The 24,219-nt window shown below is 43.3% G+C and overlaps 1 protein-coding gene across 3 annotated transcripts in view; it reads left to right on the forward strand.

Annotated features, from left to right (window-relative positions):
* The first annotated feature begins 1,593 nt into the window (after positions 1-1,593).
* Positions 1,594-24,219, forward strand: part of LOC121271670 (branched-chain-amino-acid aminotransferase, cytosolic-like) — a 44,479-nt gene continuing 21,853 nt past the window's right edge. For all 3 annotated transcript variants that reach the window (XM_041177795.1, XM_041177796.1, XM_041177797.1), the window contains exons 1-3: positions 1,594-1,727; positions 12,005-12,079; positions 20,836-21,036. In XM_041177795.1, the coding sequence (XP_041033729.1) occupies positions 1,686-1,727; positions 12,005-12,079; positions 20,836-21,036 (318 nt within the window). In that variant the 5' untranslated portion in view covers positions 1,594-1,685. The remainder of the gene's footprint in view (positions 1,728-12,004; positions 12,080-20,835; positions 21,037-24,219) is intronic.

The following is a 24,219-nucleotide window of genomic DNA, read 5'->3' on the forward strand; positions in this document are numbered from 1 at the left end:
GGTACAGTGGAGTTTTATTAGATTGGTTCCTGGGATTCAAGAGTTGCCCAATAACGAGAGGCTGAGTTAACTGGGCTTTTGCTTTCAGGAGCTCAGAAGAATGAGAAGTGATCTCATAGAAATATACGAGATCCTGAAGGGGCCTGACAGGGTCAACACTGGGAAGTTGTTTTCCCTTAGGGAGCAGGAGGGAAAAAGAAGTTGAGGCTGAGCATCAGCCATGATTGTATTGAATGCTGGAGCAAGAAGGAAGGAGGATGTAGGCGGAACTATATGGTCTACTCCTGTACCTATTTCTTTTGTTTTTATGCTTTTGTCAGACTGTTTCTGCTCCAACCAGGAAGGCCGATTGCTAGAATTGACTCTTGAGAATGGGATGGGACAAGTGAATCAGTTGTTAGTAGGACAATACTTAGAGGACAGTGATCATAGTATCATAAGGTTTAGGTTAGCTATGGAGAAGAATATGGAGCAATCCAGTGTAAACATAATTAATTGGGAAGGGCTAATATGCTGATGCTTATGCAACCTGTTTCTCTGCTGTGTATCTTCTCCGCTGATGCTGCCAGACCTGCTGAGTTTTTCCAGGTAATTCTGTTTTTGTTTTGGATTTCCAGCATCCATAGTTTTTTGTTTTTATATCTATAATTCTATACTGGCCACCCTTCTCTCCCTGCAATATTTCTGTTTAACACTGATCTCCCTGGTTGATATGCAAACATAATAGGAGCAGAATTAGGCTATTCAGATCCTCAAACTTGCTCCTCCATTCAATAAGAATTATTAGATCATGGCTGATCTAATTCTGGCCTTAATTCCACTTTCCTGCTCTATCTCTATATCCTTTGATTCCCTTAGTGGCTAAAGATCTACTGATCCCAGTCTTGATTATATTTAATGACTAAGTATCCACACCTCTCTGGAGTAGAGAATTGAGAAGGTTGACAACCCTGGATAAATTTCCTAAATAATTGATGCTTTATCCTTACAGTATGATCCATTGTTTTAGACTTTGCAGCCAGAGAAAACAGCATCTACCTTCAAATCATCTAAGAATTTTATACGTTCAATGAGATTACCTCTCATTCTTTTGAAACCAGATAATAAAAACCCATTCTGCTCAATCTCTCATTGCAGCTAGGATATCCCTCTCATCCTAGGAATTAATCTAGTGAGCATTCATTAAAGACAGGTGTATCCTTCATTGGGTAAGGAGACCAAAACTCTGCACAGTGCTCTAAGCTGTGATGTCACCAGAACCCTGTGAATTGTCCTTACCCTTGTACTCCAAATCAACTTGCAATAAAGGCTAACAAGTCATTTGCCTTCTTAATTGCTTACTGGACCTGCATGTTAACTTTGTGGCTGTTTACAAAAAAAACACGCAAATCCCACGAATACAGACAATTACTAGTCCCTCGCTTTTTTTTTAAAATCCTATTCTTCTTGCAACAGCAGATAATTTCACATTTCCCTACATCACGAGGGCGCGAGAGGCGATTTGGCCCATCGAGTCCATGCCCTTGTTAAAGTTATTGATAATTGCCTGTCTGCATTGCTTCGCAAGGTTGATCCCCTGACTCCTGCTCTACCCAGCTTGGCTGCAGAGGCGGAACCTTTATTTGCAGCGCTCGGGTGGAGCTGCTGGTGTAACCGACTCAGATTCCTTTTGAGGCTTTAGTGCAATGGCGGCGGTGGCAGCAGCAACGGGAGCGGGGTTGTTGAGGGTGAGTGAGGGCCGGGGGTGGGAGGCCGACAAGGTAGCACTTGGTTTAATAGTGCGGGGACTGAATGAAAAACTCGGGGCTTCCACATTTTAGTCAAACCCCCGAGGGTCAGAAGCTGAGGCCGGATCCTCATCTAGAGACACTTAATGATATTGTCCGTCCCCAAGGCACTGGTTCTGAAGTATCGCTCTACAGGCTGCAGCCGCCCTCGATACTCCCCAAAAGGGATCCTTCAGCTCTCCGCACAGGCAATGTGTTAAAGAACATTTCCATTTGATTGTGGAGGCATCCCGAGCCTGTGCCACCTATTGACATATGTGTTTTAAACCGGAGTCACTAGATGGTGATATGGTGTGTTACAATTCACTCAGGGAGTCCGAGTTGCTGTGGCAACATACACTTTTACGTGACTGTTGTAGTCTGGAGCTATGGCTAGCGATGGTAGAGGCTCCAATGTTCTCCATCACAACATGGCTTACCAGGAATCTCTCCCACTCTTACTGCCTGCCATCCGTGTGTGTTGGAAGTAATTGTAGGGTTGATGCTCAACCTGTTTGGCCATGTTATGAATGCACCTTTGTTGGCCATCAGGTCCTAGGGTAGGATTCAAACCATGAGCTGGTTTAGCAAATGGGGTGCTATGCACTGTGCCACAAGACCTCCCCAATTGCTGGATGACAATGAGGAAATACTCTAGCCAATTTCTCTCCTCGGCTTGGGGCACCAAGGACAATTGTAGCTGCAACCATTACTAATCTATCACCACTGACTGGGGATGCAACCTGGGACTTTTGGCCTGTGTTAAACTTGAATTCAAAGTTCATAAAGAACATTGGTATCTAAAGATTTTGGGACTTCAAAATAAAAGTGAAACAATTTGTCAATGCCCAGAGGACAGAATCCTTTAATTATAATTTATATATAAAGCATAATGTGCATTACTGCTTTCCATTTCCTCTTCCACAGAGGCTGTTATGCTATCATGGTAGATTGTATGGCTGGTTTGTGTGTATTCAGGAACTGTATGACACTGGAATTTGATTTTAATAAATATTACAGCCTTTGTTTTTAACTAAAGCATTAAAAAGTTGTAACATGGTAGTTTTTTTCAACAATGTTTATAGTGCTGAGCTATTAATAGAATTCTTCACTGCCTCTGATTTCCTCAGTGTTAAATGGAACAAAAAAATCCAGTAATGTAGGAAAACATGGAGTGAGGCAGCAAAGATCATTTTGTAATGTTGCTGCAATGTTATGTAATAAAATTGGTCTTTAACAGGGATAGACACACTTTGTATCAAGCTGTTTTAATGTTTGATGAGTACTGACAAAATATTGAGCTTTTCTGAGAAGTGTAACAAATTTTTAGTTTCAGGTGAGGGTCAGACAATAACATTTAAATATGTATCAGCCACATAGTGCAATGAGGATGTACTGCTAAACAGTTTATGGCTTCACAGTATTAACTGGTCAATGAGAGCTGAATAGTGTCTTACATTATGTGACTACAAGAGCAGAAGGAACTATTACCAACACACTCTTTTGCAAGAAGTTCAGAGTTAGAAACATGGTGGAGGCTCCTCCCAGGTAACAAGGTGTCCTGAGACCTTGGCGTGGTAACGTTGCTGTTTATACTGAGCAACTTGCAGCACTCCACATTGCACATCAAAGGTTAAGTGGTACAACCTGGTTCTGATCAGAGCGAATGGTACAGCCTGGTCCTGAACTCTGGGTGAGCCAGGTAGCCTGAACTACTTAAGTCAAGCCTCACCTTGTAGTTTATTGACACTAATTCCAGTCACGTTTTTACTGATGAGAATGCTGACGAAGGATGTGTCCTGTATTGTTGCAGTTGAAGAAAAATTGGTCTCTGATGAAGGTAATTTATGTTTTACAAACTGAAGTAAACTCATATTAAGATTGGGATAATTAGATGTAAAATCCTTATTTGAGAAATAAATCTATCGTGGAACTTTGTATTTCATATTTATTATATCATGCCGTATTTAGTTTGTTTCAAGTGGATCTGTATTAAGCCAACACAAATCCAGCAACTTATTCAACAGTCTGATTATAGTATAGCATTGATAATCATTTAACTTGTTTGTTGGAGTTAGTGAGAAATAAGTGATAATGTGTATATCTAACAATACTTCTACACACGAAAAGCAACCTGGCTATCAATTACTCCTTTGAGTAAAGGAGTAGTGATTAATTTGGAGTTTTAGATATCCCATTATCAAAAGATCATTAAAGTCGCAGATAAGATTCAGCAGGATGATACTAGGGTTTGGAAACTAGAATTATGAAGAGGTTTGAGATACTGAGACTGTTATTACTGGAACAGTGAAAGATGAGAGAAGATATAATAAGATCTTTAAAATTATTTTATAGAGAAGGATTTCCTCCGGAGGGTCAGTGGTGGAGGGTCATCAATGTAAAATTACCACCAAGATTTGAGGGGAGCCTAAGAGAAATGGCTTTATCTTTCATGAGTTGTTGGGGAATGTTTTACAAAGGGGATGACTGAGGTAGAGACCATTGCATTTTTTAAGGGAAAAAGGAGTAAGTGTTTGAAGCTGAATGAGATGGAGTTTGAGAAGAGATCAGGGTTGTGTAGTTTGTTTTGGATTGCTCTAGCAAAGACTGACACACATACAGGATAAATGATCTCCTTCTGTTGAATATCCTTCTAGCATTCTCTGGAATCATAAATGCGACCATTAGCTGAGTTCACTTTAACCTTGGCTCAGAATTTCTTTAAAGACTATATTACATGTAGCTTTTCAGTTTGTGCAAAAGCATATTTGGTCCAAATATGAAGCTTTATGTTTTGGTGGTATTAACGTTTGAGTTTCTGTACTCAGAATTACATCATAGGTCAAAGTTGACTCCTCGTTTGGTAGCTGGTACCACTCTTGCCTCCAAGTCAGAAGCTCATGTGTTTTAAGCCCCACTCCAGAGGTTTGAGTGCAAAAACCTGGGTTGTCACTTCAGTGTATTACTGAAGGAATGCTGCACTCAGAGGTACCATCTTTTGGATGAGATGTTAAGCCAAGTGCTAGCTGCTTTCTCAAGTGGACATTAAAGCTCCAATGCACTCTTTCAAGTAAGAGCAGGGAAGCTTTCCCCAATGTCTTGGCCAATAATTAACATTGTTAATGATGGTGACTGAATGATATCTGGTCATTATCACACTGGTGCTTATATGAACTTGTGGTGAGCAGATTGGCTGCTGCATTTCCAACATTACAACAGTGACTACACTTTCAAAAGTAATTAATTAGCTGTAAAGCACTTTGGGATTCCCAGAGGTTGTGAAAAGTGCTAGTTAAATGTAAGTCTATTTTTATGGTTGCACTTTTTTTCTCCCTGTCCTCCATAACCTCTTCCTGTTGCTGGTTCATTAGGTGTCACCTTCTGTGTTCTGCTTAACTTTACTTGAGTATTCTTACTTTGCAATCTCATTAGGTAAATTTGGACATCCCTATGAGCAGAAGTTATTGACTTTGAAACTAAAATGCTGTTTTTGAAATCTATCTATTTTGTTACAATCATTCCCATTATGCCATCCACCCCCTTAAACTTCCACTCCCTCCACCACCAATGCAATGGCTGCAGTGTATTATATTCAAGATGCAATACAATATTACAGTTTGTGCTTGCAAGACTCAGACCATAATGTCCATTAGACGTGATTCTGTGATTGGACAGCCCTTGCTGAACAATCCCAAGTTTGCTACGCATTCCACTAACAACCAATTTAAGGTTACCAGTCGGGCTCACAATGTGGCTCATTTATGGTTGCTAGAAGCTACAAATATTCATGTGCAGGTACCTGTCCTCTGCAGGCAAAAGGAACATGTCCAGGCATTGCACCTCGTTTTTATTAAACAAAAGCCTGGGGGACAATAGACATTCTCCATGGCAATGCCTCCACCAATCAGTATCAACTTGCTGGCCAATCAGCACCCTTTTCTCATACAGTTTAAATTGTTGCTCCCTTTGAAATTTGGCATTTTTGCATCTATCCTCATGAGTGGAGGACAAAGCTTCATCAGCAAGTCTCATTTTTCAGCAATACTTATGTTCTGTACTGTTTTTCAATTATTTGAACACCATATTAATATGAATTCCATTTAAAGTTTAGAAACTTTGCATTCTCTAGCCCTAGAATTATTGACAATTTCCACAAGAGATCAGTTAACTTAACATGGATATAGTGGTTGTCACAGTAAGGCAGGAGTGGTGGTGACATCGTGGTATTGTCACTGGACTAGAACTCCAGATACCCAGGGTAATCCCACCATGACAAGTGGTGAATTTCAATTCAATAATCTGGAATTGAAAGTCTAATGATGAAACCACTGCCGATTGTTGTAAAAACCCATCTGGTTCATTAATGTCTTTTAGGGAAGGAAATCTGCCTTCCTTACCTGGTCTGGCCTACATGTGACTCCAGATCCACAACAATGTGGCTGATTCTTAAATAGCCTAGCAAGCCACTCTGTTCTCAAAGGCAATTAGGGATGGGCAATATACGCTGGCCCAAAGAGCTTGGGATGTCCAGCATGTTGATGGTGTTTGGAAGAGTCAAAATGCATTGGCATTTTGGAAAACAATGTCTCAAAGCAGAAGCTTTCCTCAAATGGTTTATCATCTGTAAAATCTTGTGCTGATTGTACTCTAGGGGAAAGCCTGGAAGGATTTTCATCTATTTTAGGCCAGCAATGGCAATTGCAAACTTTCAGTTACCATAACTGAGATTAGCCAGTTTAATGTTATAGTTTTAAATTTGACTGACTTCACCTGCAGTGCCAGAATGTAATGAAGGGCTTTACCTTGCAGTTAATGATAAATAGAGCATAAAATGAAGGGGAGAATTCCTCATGATTAGAATTGAATTATCTGCAGTACACATTCAACGAGATACACAACACATTAAGCATTCAATGCAGGCAGTGCATAAGTGATTGCTTTGTTGACAGACTTTGGAGCCTCATGAGCTTCTTCAATCTTTTAACTTTTATCTCTTCTGTAAGCTTCCCTGCATAGCTCTAGAGGTTCTTTAAATGGATAAACAGACTGGCGACCCCGTCCCTGTCCCAATCTCCTTGACAGTAACTAAACCAGCATCTCCGAGATTGAATTGAGGAGATAACAAACTATAAGCAGATCCATGAGCACCTGAAAGAGGAAAAATAATTGCAGCCAACATGGCCAGACCCATGTTTTTCTTCCTGATGGGCTTGTGTATTTTCACCAATTCCTATGTATATTTCCATTTCCGGAATTGGCAAATTCTTTTTATCTGAAACCTCATAGTTGGGTGGGTGGGGGGAGGAACCAGCTTTGCTAGTGTCTGCTAAGGACAGCATTTAAATCTTAAATTCTTAAAGCCCAAGATGCTTGAGTATAACTGTTCCAAGTTGCATCTCATTAATACGGCTAAGGGTTGGTGCTGGGTGTGGGCGAGTTGCCCAAGAGTCGCTAAAGAATTGGATGAAGGGAAAATACTGACTGTTGCTGTTTTTTACACAAACATTAAGAGTAGAAAATATTATGATATTGGGATTTGGAATTATTTGACAGCTGGCTGGTGATTCCTGCTAGATATGTGTTTGCAGACGTTGGACAAAAACTAGCTTGTTTGTCCCTACAACCACACCAACCCCCTCCACTTCTCTCTCTCTCTCTCTCTTTCTCCCCCGCCCCCAACCTTAAACCAGCTTATATTTCACCCCTTTCTTGGATTCACTCAAGTTCTGTCGAAGGGTCATGAGGACTCGAAATGTCAACTCTTCTTCTCCACTGATGCTGCCAGACCTGCTGAGTTTTTCCAGGTAATTCTGTTTTTGTTTTGGACAAAAACTAGTTCAGATTTCACTCAACAGCCAAACATGAGGAGCAACATCATGGGGTGAGTTTGGAGAGAGCAGCCACTGTCCAGGCAGCCTCACTCAGCAATTGTCAGGAGCGGAGGGGAGTATAACACACTGTCACAAAGCCTCTGCCATAGTATGTTGCCTATGTATTAGAGCAACAAAAAACGATGTCTGTATAACAAAACCTTAACGTTGATACACCACAACCTCTTCGAGATTACCAAGTGCTTATGGTTCTTCCTCTAACAGACAAACCCTTGCACAACATCACACTTTTCATTGCTTTTAGAGAAAATGTTTCTTTAATTTCCTTACCTTGAGTATCGCTGATTGCCTCGACATTCCAAAAAGTTCCAGTGATTCTACTTTTTTTTTTAAAAAGTAGAACATAATGTAATTTTAAATAGAGGGAAACCTTAATTCTAGTTCCATTTTTTTATTAGAGCTTCATGAGCTTCACTGCTAGCAATCTCCACTTAATGTGTCCACAAGCAAAGGACTGTACTTTGGACCAAGCAGAGCAGTTTATATATTAGAAAAGATCCTTTCTTCTAACCTTTGAATTGCTGAGCTAGTGAAATGCAAATGAATCTTTGAGCAATAAATAATTGAAGGCCGTACTGTTTGGAATTTGGAATTCTGATTAATGTATCCTGCATTAACTAGCAGTGTTCTGCTTGAAGATTTTATTCCATTTACATTTTAAAAACCTCTAAGTGATCAGTGTCAGTCATTTGCTGTTCACTTCGAGACGATTCACATTGCTGTAGTCTTAGGCTGCCTTTCACTTACTTCAATGTGCACTATTAGTGCACTATGTTGAGAATTCTACATTCTGCTTTTTAAAAAAAAAAGTAATGCTTTTATTACTGCTCGGAAATGCTTCTCAAACAGCATATTTTGATGTACAAGGACTGTTCTTATGTAGGCAAATGTGATGTAGTCGTTTTGAACATGTTGAGACTCCCACAAGTGATTTAAGGGAAAAGTTGTTGGCATCCTTCCATCTACAAATGATGGACACACAGCAAACAATCTGTTTAAGTTGGGGGGGGGTGTCTTGGTGCACCTTTGTTGATGGCTGTGAAGGCCAATCCTTGAGAGGCAGGCTCTGCCACCAGTACCACACATGAAACTACCAAAAACTTTGCACCTTTTGCCAAGCCACTATAGCCACTGGTCATTGTGGTAGTGCATATCAGCCTAAAGGAGTTGTTGCCATTTCCCTCTTTTGCCAGCTAGTGACTCCCAGGTGCGATAGTCAATGTTTAGAGCTTTCATGTCCTGCTTGCAAACACCTTGAAGCATAGCCCTGGGCGCCCTACTGGTCACCTGTCTCCAGCTACCTCACCATATAGAAGGTCCTTGGGTATGTGACTGCCTTTCATCCTGTGGCCATGCCCAATCCACTAAAGCCACCACTGTTTTGATTACTGCCAACACACTTAGGATCCCTGCCTTTGAGAGGACTGCCACATTGTGATTTTGTCCTGCCAGATTATACCTGTAATGCACTGCAGACAGTGAAGATGGAAATTAGTAAGCCCCTTTTCCTGGTAGCTGTAAGTCACCCATGTTTCACAGCTATACAGCAAGGTGCTGAGAACATAGGCCCTATAAACCGTCAGCTTGATGTTATCCCATGCACATTCTGTGAGTTGGCCAAAGGTGGTAGCTGCTTTCCCTATATGTACATTGAGCTCTGCATCAAGGGACAGATTCAGGTGAATGCAAGGAAACATTATTTGCTAACCACTTCCAGTGGGCTGTTGTTCAGTGTGATCAGGGGTGGCGATGCAACAACTTGTCCCATGACCACAGTTTCCTTGATGCTTATAAGTTTAAGGGAAAAGTAGAAATTGTTCTGTTGATAGAACCATAGAAAAGTTACAGCACAGAAGGAGGCCATTTGGCCCATCTTGTCCATGCCAGCCCAAGGACACCCAGGTGCCCTTTCTAATCCCACCTTCCTGCACCCAGCCCATAGCCCTGCAGCTTACAGCACTTAAGGTGCAGATCCAGGTACTTTTTAAGAGTTTAGAGTTTCTGCCTCTACCAGCAACTTGGGCAGCGAATTCCAGGCACCCACTATCCTCTGCGTTTTTTAAAAAAAAAATTCTTCCTCATGTCCATCCGTGTCTTCCCCCCGCACCCGCCCGCCTCCTCCTTCTCCACCCCCCCCCCCAAAACCTTCTGCCACTTATCTTGAATCTATGTCCCCTGATTCTAGAATTCTCCACCAAGGGAAACAATTTTATCCTGTCCACTCTATCTATTCCCCTCATAATTTTATATGCCTTAATCAAGTAACCTCTCAGCCTTCTTTGTTCTAAGGAAAATACCAATAACAACCTATTCAATCTCTCCTCGTAGCTACACTTTTCTAACCCTGGCAACATTCTTGTAAACCTCCTCTGCACTTTCTGCAGAGCTATTACGTTCTTCCTGTAATGTGGTGACCAGAACTGCACCCAGTACTCCAATTGTGGCCTCACCAGTGTTTTATACAATTTCAACATTATATCCTTACTTTTATATTCTACACCTCTGCCAATGAATGAGAGCATTCCATATGCCTTCTTTACAACCTTGTCTATTGAACTGCTGCCTTTAGGGACCTGTGTACTTGTACGCCAAGATCTCACTTCATCTACCCCTCTTAGTATATTCCCATTTATTTTGTAATCCCTGTAACTGTTTGACCTCCCTAAATGTATGACCTCACACTTCTGTGTTAAAATCCATCTGCCACTTTTCCGCCTACTCCACCAACCTATCTATATTGTTTTGGGGATTATGGCTATCCATTACTCGGCCAATCTTTGTGTCATCTGCAAATTTCCCAATCGTGCCCCCACGATAGTTGGAAGAAAGAAAGCTGACTTGGATTCTGGAAGTCCAGTCTGATCTTCAGATTGACAATTAGCTTTCAATTTTAGTTAAGAATCTAACAATATTTAGCAAATAGCACTGTTATCACTGGACATGCATAGTGAATGAATAAAGATGCACAACAGGAAAAAAACACAATCCAATAAAATTTTGCACTGAGAATCTGTGCTACCATGTAGGGGATTGCAATATAATTGGGTGTGTATCTGAGACTAGTATCTGTAGTAGAATGGTGTAAAGAGTAAGTAATTAAGAGTACTGCAAGCAGGAACCTGCTCATCCTCTTGCTTGGATGAGTCCCACCCTAATATGAGTCAAGGTGTAGCAGTGATCGCTGTTGAAATATTTTTGGAATGGATACTTGCTAATAAATGCTGAAACAAATTAAACACTGCCCTGTTAACAGGATACAAGTGTTGTGCAGTACATTATATTTGTTTGTCTTGCCAGCTTTTGCCATCTCCAGTCTTCATCCCCTCTCCTCTGTCTGGTTCACAGAAGAAACAACATAAACCAAGTAGTTGAACTCAATTTTCAATTTATTTTGCTGAAGAAATCGTATCAGAATGCTGAAGAGGGAAGGAGCACTCAGAAATCCATTTAGATAGGATATTTATTTGCATAATATGCAATGTCTGTACTATCTGCACCCCCCCCCCCCCCCCCCCCCCCCCCAGCCCTGCCAGCCAGCCCAGTACAGAGCACTGGAAAGCTGATCACTCCTTGTCTGACAAGGAGCACTGAATATTTTCTTACAAATGTGTCAATTAGACCATAAAGCTCACATCAGGTTTTTTCCCCTCCAAATGAGTCACTTTATCTAACCCCCTTCCCCAATTGTTTCTTGTACCCTTCAATTACTTTTTGCAGGCAAGTTTTATAGACTCTGCTTCAGGCCTGTTATGCAGAGAATTCTGTATTCTAGTAACCAACTCTGTAAAATAAAACAGAACCCCAGCCCCTAGTGATCCTTCTAGATCCTAAGGATCAGACTGCTCAGTTATCAATAGTGCCCTTCAACATGTTGGAGTCAGCTTGTCACATGTGCCTCACAGGAGCAACTTGGTTGCAACCTTCCAACATAGTGTATCATTTTGGAGCCCAAGTGTCTCAATAGCACCATACCCTCACCCCACCACTGGAAATTAATCACCCATTGATCATTAACCAAGAGTCATTCAAACTCAAACATTAATTGTATCCCTCTCAGCAGATGCTGTCAGACCTGCTGAGTTTTTACATGTATCTTTGTTTTTGTTCACCTTTTGCTTAAGTTAGGCTGATGGCAAATGTCAGCTGGTTTAAAATAATTGAAAATAATTGTTTATTTGTAATGGTTCTTTAACGATCATGCCTGTCTATAAGGAATGCCTGAAGTCTGCGTGGCTCAAAAGTCCTCTGCTATAAGTGCAGTATTTAGTCTGCAACAGGATTGTCTTTGCAGATCCAACTTGTGCAGTAATTTCACCTGATATTAATTTTGGGAATTTTTTATTTCAGATTTTATCAACACAGTTGTTCCAGGCTCATGGCTTTCGTAATGGATCTCGGAGATCTGTTAGCACAATGTTTAAGGTAACCTGGTTGTATTGTTCTGTAGTACCTTGCAACAAATCGATTCTTGTAACTCTGCAGTAATGACGTCTCATTTTTAATGCAGTGCAGATATCAGCACTTGAGTCATTTTTTATTATATTCATCAATGGGAATTGGGTGTTGCTGGTGAGCCACTTTGAACCACTGCAGTCCATGTGGTGTAGGTACACCCACAGTACTGTTAGGGAGGGAGTTCCAGAGTGAACTGACAATTGAAAGAAGAACGGCAATCGACTGGGTAGGAAGCGGCTTTGTTAATGCTGGTGCCAAGGTCAATGCCAGATAGTCTGGCCAGTTTTATTTTTCTTGAGTTTTCTGCATTGATTTGATACAACTGCCTACGCTGGCTTGGCAGGCCATTTCAGAGCACAGTTAAGGGTCAACCACATTGCAGTGTATCTGGAGTGACAGGTAGACTAGATCAGGTAAGGACAGCAGATTTTCTTTCCTAAAGGACACTAGTGTAGTAGATGGGATTTTACAATAGTCCAAGTATGATCATCATTTACTGATATTAGGGCCATAATTTTACTCAGGGTCGGATGCGCACTTGACCCGACCGAACATAAAATATTGTCAAATGATGGCGGGCGTGCTCACACTAAATTTCGCAGTCAGTGGGCATGCGCATGAATCAGATCTGCAGCTGCTGGTATGTGAGGGGCCAATTAAGGCCATTAACAAGCCAATAAAGTGATTTTACACTGCCTATGCCTTTTTAGCTCGTTGCACAGGCAAAAAGGGTGGGCGGAAATCACGTCTTAATCATTTCCTCATCCATGGGCTGGATAAAAGGCAGCACTTCCTCTGTCATTGCCAATTTGTCATTGCCAGTTTGTTGCTGTGAGTACAGAGCTGTCCCAGACTTCCTTTGCATCTCATTTGATTGGCAAGCCTGCCGTTCAGTGTCTCAGGCCCTCACCTTCCCTGGAAGGTTCCCCTGAGTATTGCAGCATTGCGCTCTTTCATTTTCAAGGCAATGCTCCATGAATCCCATTTAATGGGGATAGTGTATTCCACTGGGGGAATCTCCTCTGAAGAGGAAGAGAGGGGCAGTGGGGGGGAGAGGAGGCCAGGTGAGTGCAGGCAGCATCCCAAGGTTAGACCTTTAACAGGAGAGGTACAGGGTCAGCAGGGAGGCTCAGGTGGGAGGGCATGCTGAAGACACCACTACCCAGTGGCTAGAATGTTCAGGCAGCGCTCCAACTACCTCCAGATGTCTGAGGTCCAGTGCTGCAGGAGGCTCTGCCTCTCCAGAGACACTGACAGCAATATGTCACAAGATAGGTCCAGAAATCACCCACAACTGTTTGGGCGGGTGCCCCATGCCAGTGGCTTTGAAGGTCAGTGGCCTTCAACTTCTATGCCTTTGGTTCGTTTTGGGGCTCAGTGGGGGATCTGAGGCGTGTCTCGATCAGCTGCACACATTGCGTCAAGCTTATGACTGATGCAATCTTTAGACACATCTACACATTCATCCAATTTGGGACAGAGTAGGTGAGCCAGGCAGAGAGAGCACAAGGCTTTGCTGCAATGGTTGGGTTCGCCTGCATTCAGGGTGTAATAGATTGCACTCACATGGCCATCAAGGCACCAGTAGGTGAGCTGGGAGCTTTCATAAAAAGAAAGGGGTTCCACTCGATGTGGTCAGTGTCCTGACAACAGGACAAAGATTCTCCAAGTTTGTGCCCGTTACCCTGGAGCTCTCACGATGCTTACATCTTGCGGCACACTCAGGTACCAAAGGTATTTGTAGCTCCTGCACAAAGAATTATTCAGGATAGATTTAGTCTAGCAACAATTTTTCAGGATAGAATTAGTAGTCACATGGAAAAATGTGTTGGAGGAAGAGCCAGCATGGATTTCTGAGGGGAGATTGTGTTTAACTAACTTGCTGGAGATTTTTGAAGAGGTAACAGAAAAGGTTGATGATGGTAATGATGTTGATGAGGTATATATGGTTTTCCAAAAGGCATTTGATACAGTACCACTCACAGACTTGAGAAAAGTTATTGCTCACGGTATAAAAGGGACAATGGCAACACTGATACAAAATTGGCTGAAAAATAGGAAACAGTGTAATGGTCAGTGGATATTTTTCGGGATGGAGGAAGGTTTGTGGGGAGTTCCTCGGGTTGGTATTAGGACCCTTGCTTTTCCTGCCATATATTAATGATCTAGATCTTGGTGTACAGGGGACAATTTCAAAGTTTGCAGATGATATGAAGCTTGGGAGTGTTGTAAACTGCGAGGAGGACGGTGTGGAACTTCAAGAGGACGTAGACAAGTTGGTGGAGTGACCAGATTAGGTGGCAGATGAAGTTCAATGCGGAGAAGTGAGGTGATGCGTTTTGGTAGGAAGAACATGGACAGACAAGAATCATACCCCTTATTAAGGGGATGCAGGAGAAAGACCTGGGTGTATATGTGTATAGATCATTGAAGGTGGCAGGACAGGTGGAAAGAGCAGTTATTAAAGCATTTAGTATTCTGGGCTTTATTAATAAGGGCATAGTGCAAGAGCAAGGAGGTTATGCTGAATTTAAATAAGCTGCTTGTTACACCACAGCTGGAGTATTGTGTACAGTTCTGGGCACCACACTATAGGAAAGATGTGAACCCATTGGAGAGAATGCAGAAGACATTTACGAGAATGGTTCCAGGGATGAGAATCTTCAGCTATGAGGATAGGTTGGAACTGTTCTCCTTGGAGAGGATGAGTCCAAGAGGAGATTTGGTAGAGATGTTCAAAATCATGAGGGGCTAGGCAGAGTGAATAAGGAGAAGCTGTTCCTGCTTGTAAAAGGATCAAGAACAAGAAGGCACAGATGTAAAGTGATTTGCAAACGTGACATGAGAAAATACTTTTTCATGAGTGGTTTGGGTCTGGAATGCACTGCCTGGAAGTATGGTGGAGGCAGGTTCAATCGAGGCATTCAAGAGGACATTAGATCTATTTTTGAATAGAAACAATGTGCAGGGGAAAAGGCAGGGCAATGGCACTAGGTCATAATGCTCGTTTGGAGAGCTGGAGTAGACACGATGGGCTAAATAGCCTCCTGTGCCAGTAAAATTCTGTGGATGGATGCCACCTGGATGACAAGGGCTAGCCCTTGAACAGGTGGCCGATGAACCCACTCTGTCACCCAAGAACTGACACCGAGGAGAGATACAACAGGAGTCATGCTTCCACAAGGACAGTGGTGGAGAGGACAACGGGCTGCTGAAGATGTGCTTCAGATGCCTGGACCGATCGGGGAGCATTGCAGTATCCTCCAGAGTGTGCCTCCCTTATAATTGTCAAAAGCTGTGTCCTAAACAACCTGGTTCTGGCAAGAGGGAACCCATTGGAGGCTGAGGAAAATGAGGCAGCTCCACAAGCTGGGGAGGATGACTCGAGTGATGGATCAGGGGAAAAGCCTGGAGAGGTACAGGGTGAGGACCTCTAGGCAGAGGACAGGAACCATGGAGGCAGGGACACCGGGGATGCTCTGATCCAGCCAATATTCAGCTGGGTATCCAAGGCATCGATGCCTCGTCAAGCCAATGGCACTGTCTCCTTTGCTAACAATCAATAAATAAGAACCCAAACCAGTATGCCAGCACCATATAACATCACACAGCCTGTGCTGCATCTGGCTCCTATTCAAACCATCCAGCCAACTCAGCCCATTTAAGTCTTCACATGAACATAGAGAATGAGCAGTGTCCATCCTTAACACAAAACGTCAAAATAATTAATGCAAATAATGTCACCCGTGACACCCCCATTGTGCTCAAGGTGCCTTCAACTTGCACCTGTGGGGTGCTGCATTTTGGCCCCCTCTGCCTGCCTGTCAGTGGCATTGGAGGCAGCCTGCTGGCTCTGTCCTTTTGGACAAGGCTTGGCGGTCATCCTCTGGCTTCCAGAGCCTGAGCAGGCTCTGCCTGGGAGGGTGCATCCAGCCCCATAGCTGGGCACTCCTCAGTTGTTGCACCATCAGATGCAGCGGTCACTGGCAGATGGGTGGAGGAGCTGGTGCCCTCGTCCAGAGCACCCTGAGAAGCTCATGGAGACCGGGCAGCTTATCTGCCAGCGTGTGGTGTTTGCATCACTCTGCTCACCACTGATGGACGGGCACCCAGCAGAGAGACTAGGTGCCTCATCCATCTCTCTCACTGGCAGTGACCTCCTGAGGCTGTGCACTGGTGCTAAAGGTCAACGCAGAACTTATGCTCCACATTGACTCCTCCATGATGGAGACCACAGCACGCAGACCCTCATGGATCTCCACCAGATCTCCCCATGCATCCTGCTAGACATCCAGTATCTGTCACCTGATGGATGACCCCAGAGGCTCGTCATCTGCATCGAGCGCAGCATGGTCCTGTTTTCCAGCTGTGCTCACTGTTGGCTCCCTGGGACCTCTGCCTAAGCCAGCTCCTCCGAGTGGGGTGTGCATTACCCATGCAGCTGAAGCCCACCGACATGAGTATCTGTGCTGATGCCTGGTTCAGAGAGACAGTAGGGCCCTGGTGCAGATGTGCTCTCATCCTTGGAGCTTAATGGGGGGATCCTCAGGGTCACAGGTGGTTCCTGTGGATGATGCATCTGTGGGAGGAAGGCAAAAGCTCAGTACGTTCAATCATCATAGTCGCTATGCATGCTAGGCAGGCTGAGGAGACAGTGGAGACCTGCATGGTGCCATCTGCATTGGAGCTTCAGTGGGCTCTGGCTGCAACAATTGTTTCTGTTGCAAGGAGCCTGTTTTCAGTACCCACCACACAAACATGTCACCTGCACTTCTAACTTCATCCGAGACCAGCTTCAGTGCGTGGCTTTTGTACTTTGTGAGGGTGCACAGATTTGGCACTCTTCCACCTTTTCTACAGCACTCTGTGGTGTTATGACTGCTCTCCTCCTGACAGGGAAAAACTGCCTCCATTATTGCTTTGTCTCCCTAAAGGTCCTTTTCCTCTCTGTCTCTTTTCCTTCTCTGTCTCTTTTCCTTCTCTGTCTCTTTTCCTTCTCTGTCTCTTTTCCTTCTCTGTCTCTTTTCCTTCTCTGTCTCTTTTCCTTCTCTGTCTCTTTTCCTTCTCTGTCTCTTTTCCTTCTCTGTCTCTTTTCCTTCTCTGTCTCTTTTCCTTCTCTGTCTCTTTTCCTTCTCTGTCTCTTTTCCTTCTCTGTCTCTTTTCCTTCTCTGTCTCTTTTCCTTCTCTGTCTCTTTTCCTTCTCTGTCTCTTTTCCTTCTCTGTCTCTTTTCCTTCTCTGTCTCTTTTCCTTCTCTGTCTCTTTTCCTTCTCTGTCTCTTTTCCTTCTCTGTCTCTTTTCCTTCTCTGTCTCTTTTCCTTCTCTGTCTCTTTTCCTTCTCTGTCTCTTTTCCTTCTCTGTCTCTTTTCCTTCTCTGTCTCTTTTCCTTCTCTGTCTCTTTTCCTTCTCTGTCTCTTTTCCTTCTCTGTCTCTTTTCCTTCTCTGTCTCTTTTCCTTCTCTGTCTCTTTTCCTTCTCTGTCTCTTTTCCTTCTCTGTCTCTTTTCCTTCTCTGTCTCTTTTCCTTCTCTGTCTCTTTTCCTTCTCTGTCTCTTTTCCTTCTCTGTCTCTTTTCCTTCTCTGTCTCTTTTCCTTCTCTGTCTCTTTTCCTTCTCTGTCTCTTTTCCTTCTCTGTCTCTTTTCCTTCTCTGTCTCTTTTCCTTCTCTGTCTCTTTTCCTTCTCTGTCTCTTTTCCTTCTCTGTCTCTTTTCCTTCTCTGTCTCTTTTCCTTCTCTGTCTCTTTTCCTTCTCTGTCTCTTTTCCTTCTCTGTCTCTTTTCCTTCTCTGTCTCTTTTCCTTCTCTGTCTCTTTTCCTTCTCTGTCTCTTTTCCTTCTCTGTCTCTTTTCCTTCTCTGTCTCTTTTCCTTCTCTGTCTCTTTTCCTTCTCTGTCTCTTTTCCTTCTCTGTCTCTTTTCCTTCTCTGTCTCTTTTCCTTCTCTGTCTCTTTTCCTTCTCTGTCTCTTTTCCTTCTCTGTCTCTTTTCCTTCTCTGTCTCTTTTCCTTCTCTGTCTCTTTTCCTTCTCTGTCTCTTTTCCTTCTCTGTCTCTTTTCCTTCTCTGTCTCTTTTCCTTCTCTGTCTCTTTTCCTTCTCTGTCTCTTTTCCTTCTCTGTCTCTTTTCCTTCTCTGTCTCTTTTCCTTCTCTGTCTCTTTTCCTTCTCTGTCTCTTTTCCTTCTCTGTCTCTTTTCCTTCTCTGTCTCTTTTCCTTCTCTGTCTCTTTTCCTTCTCTGTCTCTTTTCCTTCTCTGTCTCTTTTCCTTCTCTGTCTCTTTTCCTTCTCTGTCTCTTTTCCTTCTCTGTCTCTTTTCCTTCTCTGTCTCTTTTCCTTCTCTGTCTCTTTTCCTTCTCTGTCTCTTTTCCTTCTCTGTCTCTTTTCCTTCTCTGTCTCTTTCCTTCTCTGTCTCTTTTCCTTCTCTGTCTCTTTTCCTTCTCTGTCTCTTTTCCTTCTCTGTCTCTTTTCCTTCTCTGTCTCTTTTCCTTCTCTGTCTCTTTTCCTTCTCTGTCTCTTTTCCTTCTCTGTCTCTTTTCCTTCTCTGTCTCTTTTCCTTCTCTGTCTCTTTTCCTTCTCTGTCTCTTTTCCTTCTCTGTCTCTTTTCCTTCTCTGTCTCTTTTCCTTCTCTGTCTCTTTTCCTTCTCTGTCTCTTTTCCTTCTCTGTCTCTTTTCCTTCTCTGTCTCTTTTCCTTCTCTGTCTCTTTTCCTTCTCTGTCTCTTTTCCTTCTCTGTCTCTTTTCCTTCTCTGTCTCTTTTCCTTCTCTGTCTCTTTTCCTTCTCTGTCTCTTTTCCTTCTCTGTCTCTTTTCCTTCTCTGTCTCTTTTCCTTCTCTGTCTCTTTTCCTTCTCTGTCTCTTTTCCTTCTCTGTCTCTTTTTTTTTTTTCCCCCCCCCCCCCGGCCAAAACTCTGAGCATTAGGCGGGCCATGTCACTTGAATATCTCATCCTGCAATGCACTGAGGCCACTCATACTCCCAGCCTGGGCAGCGAAGGGCTCTTAGACCCCTGAATGTTTCAAGCAACGGGCACCTGACTAAAAGTTCTTGGCACAGGTCCATGCCATCTCTGCACTTACCCTTGCTGACTGCAGAAGATCACCTAACCTTTTGCAGCACTGAAGCCATGTATGTCACACCAAGTTGTGCCTGGTGACCTCTTGGTTAGGTGGGGCGGCCTCTCTTGCTGTCCCTGGGTATCAAGATATGCCACCTGGTACTAACCACCTCAACCAACACTCCCAGGGACTCATCTGAGAAATAGGGGCAGAATGCCCAGCTGACTTGACCTCCTGCCTTCCATGACCACCAGGTGCTGAGGCCATGACTGCACACCAGGATGCTTCTTGGATAGCTTCAAAACTGCACCCTTAGCCTCCCCCACAAATCCTGGCAACCTTCAGGGAGCCACTTCCTCTGTTTTTGAACACCCCTCTGGGTCCCCATTGGACCTAATGCCTGACACATTCCCAGTCCCTTGCACGGAAAGACTAGCCAGCAGTCTCATTTCACACTGGGCGGGCCACCCAGCATAATATCACATTCACCGTACGATTTTGGCTGGGAGTGGGTTTTACATCCACTCTGGCCATGCCATCTTCGGGCACACCCCAAAGTTAAAATTCAGGCCCAGATTTTTATTCCATATATATTAGACCATAAGACTACCAATGCATCCACTATCTCTTATTAATTAATTGAATTTAAATTCCCCAATTGCTGTCTTGGGATTTGAACTTCTGTCTCGGGAGCACTAAACTGGGCCTCCACATTACTAGTCCAGTAACATTACCAATATGCTATTGTGCCCCTAATTTGGATATCTTTACAGTAATGCATCACAACGCTGGAGTTTCTCAATGATTCAGCTGGTAATAGCAACATATGACTGAGTCATAGAAAGTGAGATCCCAAGTTGCATCCTAGTCTTGGGGATGTAACTGTTGGCCTCAGTGGCCTAGAGTAGTGAGATCAACCAGGATTTGTGCTCCTGATTGCAATCCAGGGCCTTCTCGTGTGCTTTGTTTGTACATGTCCATGCCTGGCTGTCCTGGCATCTTTAATTGAATATCCTGACAGCAGTCACTGTCTTTGCATGCTCATAGCTGAATGGCCATTTGGGTTAAGTTCCAAAGGGTGGTTGTCAAGAGGTGAGCTTAGATCAAAGATCAGCCTTGATCTTACTGCATAACAGAACAGTCTCGAAGGGCTGAATGGCCTGCTCATTTCTAATGCAGTAGACAAGTATGGCATTGAGTGAGGAAATGGCAGCTCAGTTTGCTTCAGCTTTTACACAGGATGGTGATAGAGATTTCAAAATTACCAGAGACAAATGTAGAATGATTGGAGGAGGTTATTATTCAGTGGTGGTGTTACTGTTTGTTCCTGGAATAGGGTGATGAAGAATCAGCTAGGGTCTGATAGAGAAAGGGACAAAACCCATATCAAACCCCTGCAGAACCTTTCACTTCATCCAGTATCTTCAGTTCTGCACTATTTGTGGAGATGGCTACTGCAAAGGTATTGCTCTTGAGTGGCAATTTTGAACTTCAAGACGGTATCTCATTTTTCTCCTTGCAGTGCTGAGAACTGCAATGAAACCTGAAACGTTAACTCGGTTTCTCTCTCCACATACGCTGCCAGACCTGCTGGGTACTTCCAACATTGTTTTTATACTATTCATGATTGCACCCATTCTTCTTTAAGAAGACAGCATGTTAACTCTTTCTCCTCCACAAACAGGCTGCAGATTTGCAGATTGAGCTTACCAAGCACTCCAAGGAGAAGCCTGACCGTGACAACCTAGTGTTTGGAAAGTCATTTTCAGATCATATGTTGACAGTAGAATGGAGTGCAAAAAAAGGCTGGGACAAGCCCCATATCAAACCTCTGCAGAACCTTTCACTTCACCCAGCGTCTTCAGTTCTGCACTATTCTATAGAGGTAAGCTGTCTCCTTACAGTGGCCATGAGATGGCAGATTTGAACTTTAGGACAGTATTGCATTTTTCCCTTGCAGTGCTCTGATATGAAAATGATTCAAAGTTTCTGATCTAACACACTGCCTTATTTTCCTATTTCATTTCTTGCATTAGTTTGCCATTCATTCCTTTTTTGAATTGTTTAGTTAATTTTCTTTCTAATGCCCTTTTCACAACCTGAGATATTTATGCTATGGTTGGCAGTTTTTCACTTCCTTATAGGTTTTGTTTTTAATAATTCATAAACTATTAGACCTGTTAACTGCTACTTTATGATAGCACTTGATGTTTTTCTGTTGGTCTCCCCTCCCCTTTGTTAGAGAGGCTTATTTCTCCAATTTGACAAAGTTTACATTTACAATGGAGATCTTTCCCCTTTCAGACACTTAGCTGCTAAGTATTCTCAGCCCTTTACACTACTAGTCACATGGTCTCAATGTAAAAGTGTGATGCTGTGCCTCTGCTTTCTTTGTGGTTGACTCCTACATTTGCCATTTTTAACTCTCGGTTTTGGTTTTCAATGACTTTCCTCTACTACTCCTTTAATTTCAGAATAAATGACAAGCTGGCTAACTAGCCTGTATATACATACCTTCCCTCAGTTCCCAGCGAGCTCACAACTGCATGTACAAGTTATGAATCAATAATACACCTAACCAATCGGTACTGCATCCTGAATCCACTCCTACAATCCGTCACATGTAGCATTTCCAATTTCAGCCTGCAGCCTTAATGAAACACCTAGCAGAGTCCCAAAAGGAAGGGAAATCTGAGAAACCCACCTCTGGGTCACCTGTCCTCTCGGCCTCAGACCAGGAAAAGATGAAAGCTCATATGCAGGCAATGTAGCTGTCATCTTGGCTTTTACAGTCATGATGGTCGTGAATAATCCAGTCGGGAATTCAGGAGAAACTTCATTCAGAGTGGTGAGAATGTGGAACTTCTTACCACAAGGAGTAGTTGAGGTGAATAGTTTGATGCTTTTAAGGGGAAACTAAGATGAGGGAGAAAGAAAGGATATGCTAACGGGGTGAGATGAAGTAATTTGGAAGGAGGCTCATGTGGAGTATAAATGCCAACGCACCAGTTTGACTGACTGTATATTCTGAGTAGCTATGCAAATGAAGGAACAAGATGACAATATAAAGTGTTGTACTGTCCCATTTTTTTGTATAGCTCGGTCCCTGCTTAATTCTGACTATAATTTAGAGCAAGAGACAGCAGAAAAATTACATAAGGACAGAGATTCAAGGGTTTCAGTAATATAGCCTTTGGCCTTTGATTTCTGCCTATATTTTTTTTATCAAACACAATTGTGCATCCCCCTTTTCCAATAACCAGACCTTAGTTTGAAGCTGAAGTAACTCGGAAACCTAGCAGATGGTGTAACTTCTCCAAAGCAACTGGTTTCAGTTCTGCTAAATTTTCATTTGATGATTATGGTCAAGGTGAATGCTTTGAGTTGTGGTTTTAATTTAAATTATTAAACGATTGAAATAGATGCGACTAGACATCGTGCACAAACACAAAAGGCTAGATTTTACGGAGCGCCATTGTCCTCGACTGCCTGGCTTAAAAAGTTGGTGGTGAGCACACCCACCGTAATGCTGGCTGCTCATTAGCAATTTAACACTGGGAGCAGTGTTCATTGCTACAAGGTGAGACTTCCATCCGTCTCAGGAGGAAGCCTCGCCTTAAAGAGCTGCCAGCCAATCAGATGGCCAGCAGCTCTGTAGTCCCAGCAGCGCCAGGCAGGAGCAGTGGCTGCTGCTGGGATTACAGGTGGTCCACATGAAGAGGAGCAAAACATGGATGCTGAAAATCTCAAGGTCATAGAGGTTTACAGCATAGACAAAGGCCCTTCAGCCCATCAAGCCTGTGCCAGTCAAACAAGTACCTAACTATTCTAATCCCATTTCCCAACACTAGGCCCATATCCTTGTGTGCCATGGCATAGCAAGTGTGTATCCAAATACTACTTAAATATTATGAGGATTTCTGCCTCTACCACCCTTTCAGGCAGAGTTCCAGATTCCCACCACCCTCTGGGTGGAAAAATTTTTCCTCGCATCCCCTCTAAACCTCCTGCCCCTTACCTTAAATCTATGCCCCCTGGATACTGATCCCTCCGCCAAGGGGAAAAGTTCTTTCCTGTCTACCCTATCTATACCCCTCATGGCTGTTTTTTACTTCGCCAGAGATTAATGCGGAGTTGGTACAAACTTTCACATCGCCCTTTACTGAAAGTCCTGAGTCAACTCTCACTGGACGACTAATTGACATCAAAGGGTGTAGCAGCAACAAGTGACCCTCCCAATCCTGCAGGAGAGCGAAAAACAGGCAGAATAAATAGAGGGGGGGAGGCTCATCACGGAGCCCCTGATTTAAGAGTATTCAATTTCATAATGGACAGGCACTGTGCCAGCTTCCTGCCGATGTGACACCACGTCATTTCTATAAGAATGTTGGTTCTAATGTGCAGTGGTTGCCTCACTCGACTTGTAGCCCAGAGGCCTGTAGCCAGGAAAAACAAATTCAAATCCCATCGTGCCAGTTTGAATTTGAATTCAGTTTTTTAAGAAAAAATGAATATAAAAATCTGGTCTCGGTAAAAATAACCACAAAGCTGTCAAATTTTCATCAATCACAGAAGGTTCACTAGCTTTTTTTCACAGGCGTGAACCTGCCGTAAACCAAACTGATTCAGCTTTGCCGAAAAACCCAAATCATTATGCCCCAAATCATTATGCCCAATGTCAACCATTCACCAAGTGACTTTGTCACTGGAATCTCGGTGCCTGCTTTGTACTCCATCCAGTTGATTGGTGATGTAATTAGACTCTCCATTCCGGGGTGTCTCTGGACACCGAGAGCCTGAAAACAGAGAGGAACTATGACAGGTCAGTTATAGTCGAATTTGAGATGAAATGAGGGTACCAGAGAAATAATGTATAGGTTCCAGTACACTAGACAAGCAGTAACAAACCAGTTGCAGCAGGAGAGCTGGGCATTTGCAGTTTGATCGAGGAGTGACAAACTCAACCAGCCACCGATTATTCACGTGATCCTGACAAGGGGCGAATATAATGGACACGCTGACAGCTCTGGGAAAGCTGGTCATGCGACACACACAGGCAATCCTTTTA

Source organism: Carcharodon carcharias, chromosome 31 (genome assembly GCF_017639515.1).
Source record: "Carcharodon carcharias isolate sCarCar2 chromosome 31, sCarCar2.pri, whole genome shotgun sequence".
NCBI classification, from domain to species: domain Eukaryota; kingdom Metazoa; phylum Chordata; class Chondrichthyes; order Lamniformes; family Lamnidae; genus Carcharodon; species Carcharodon carcharias.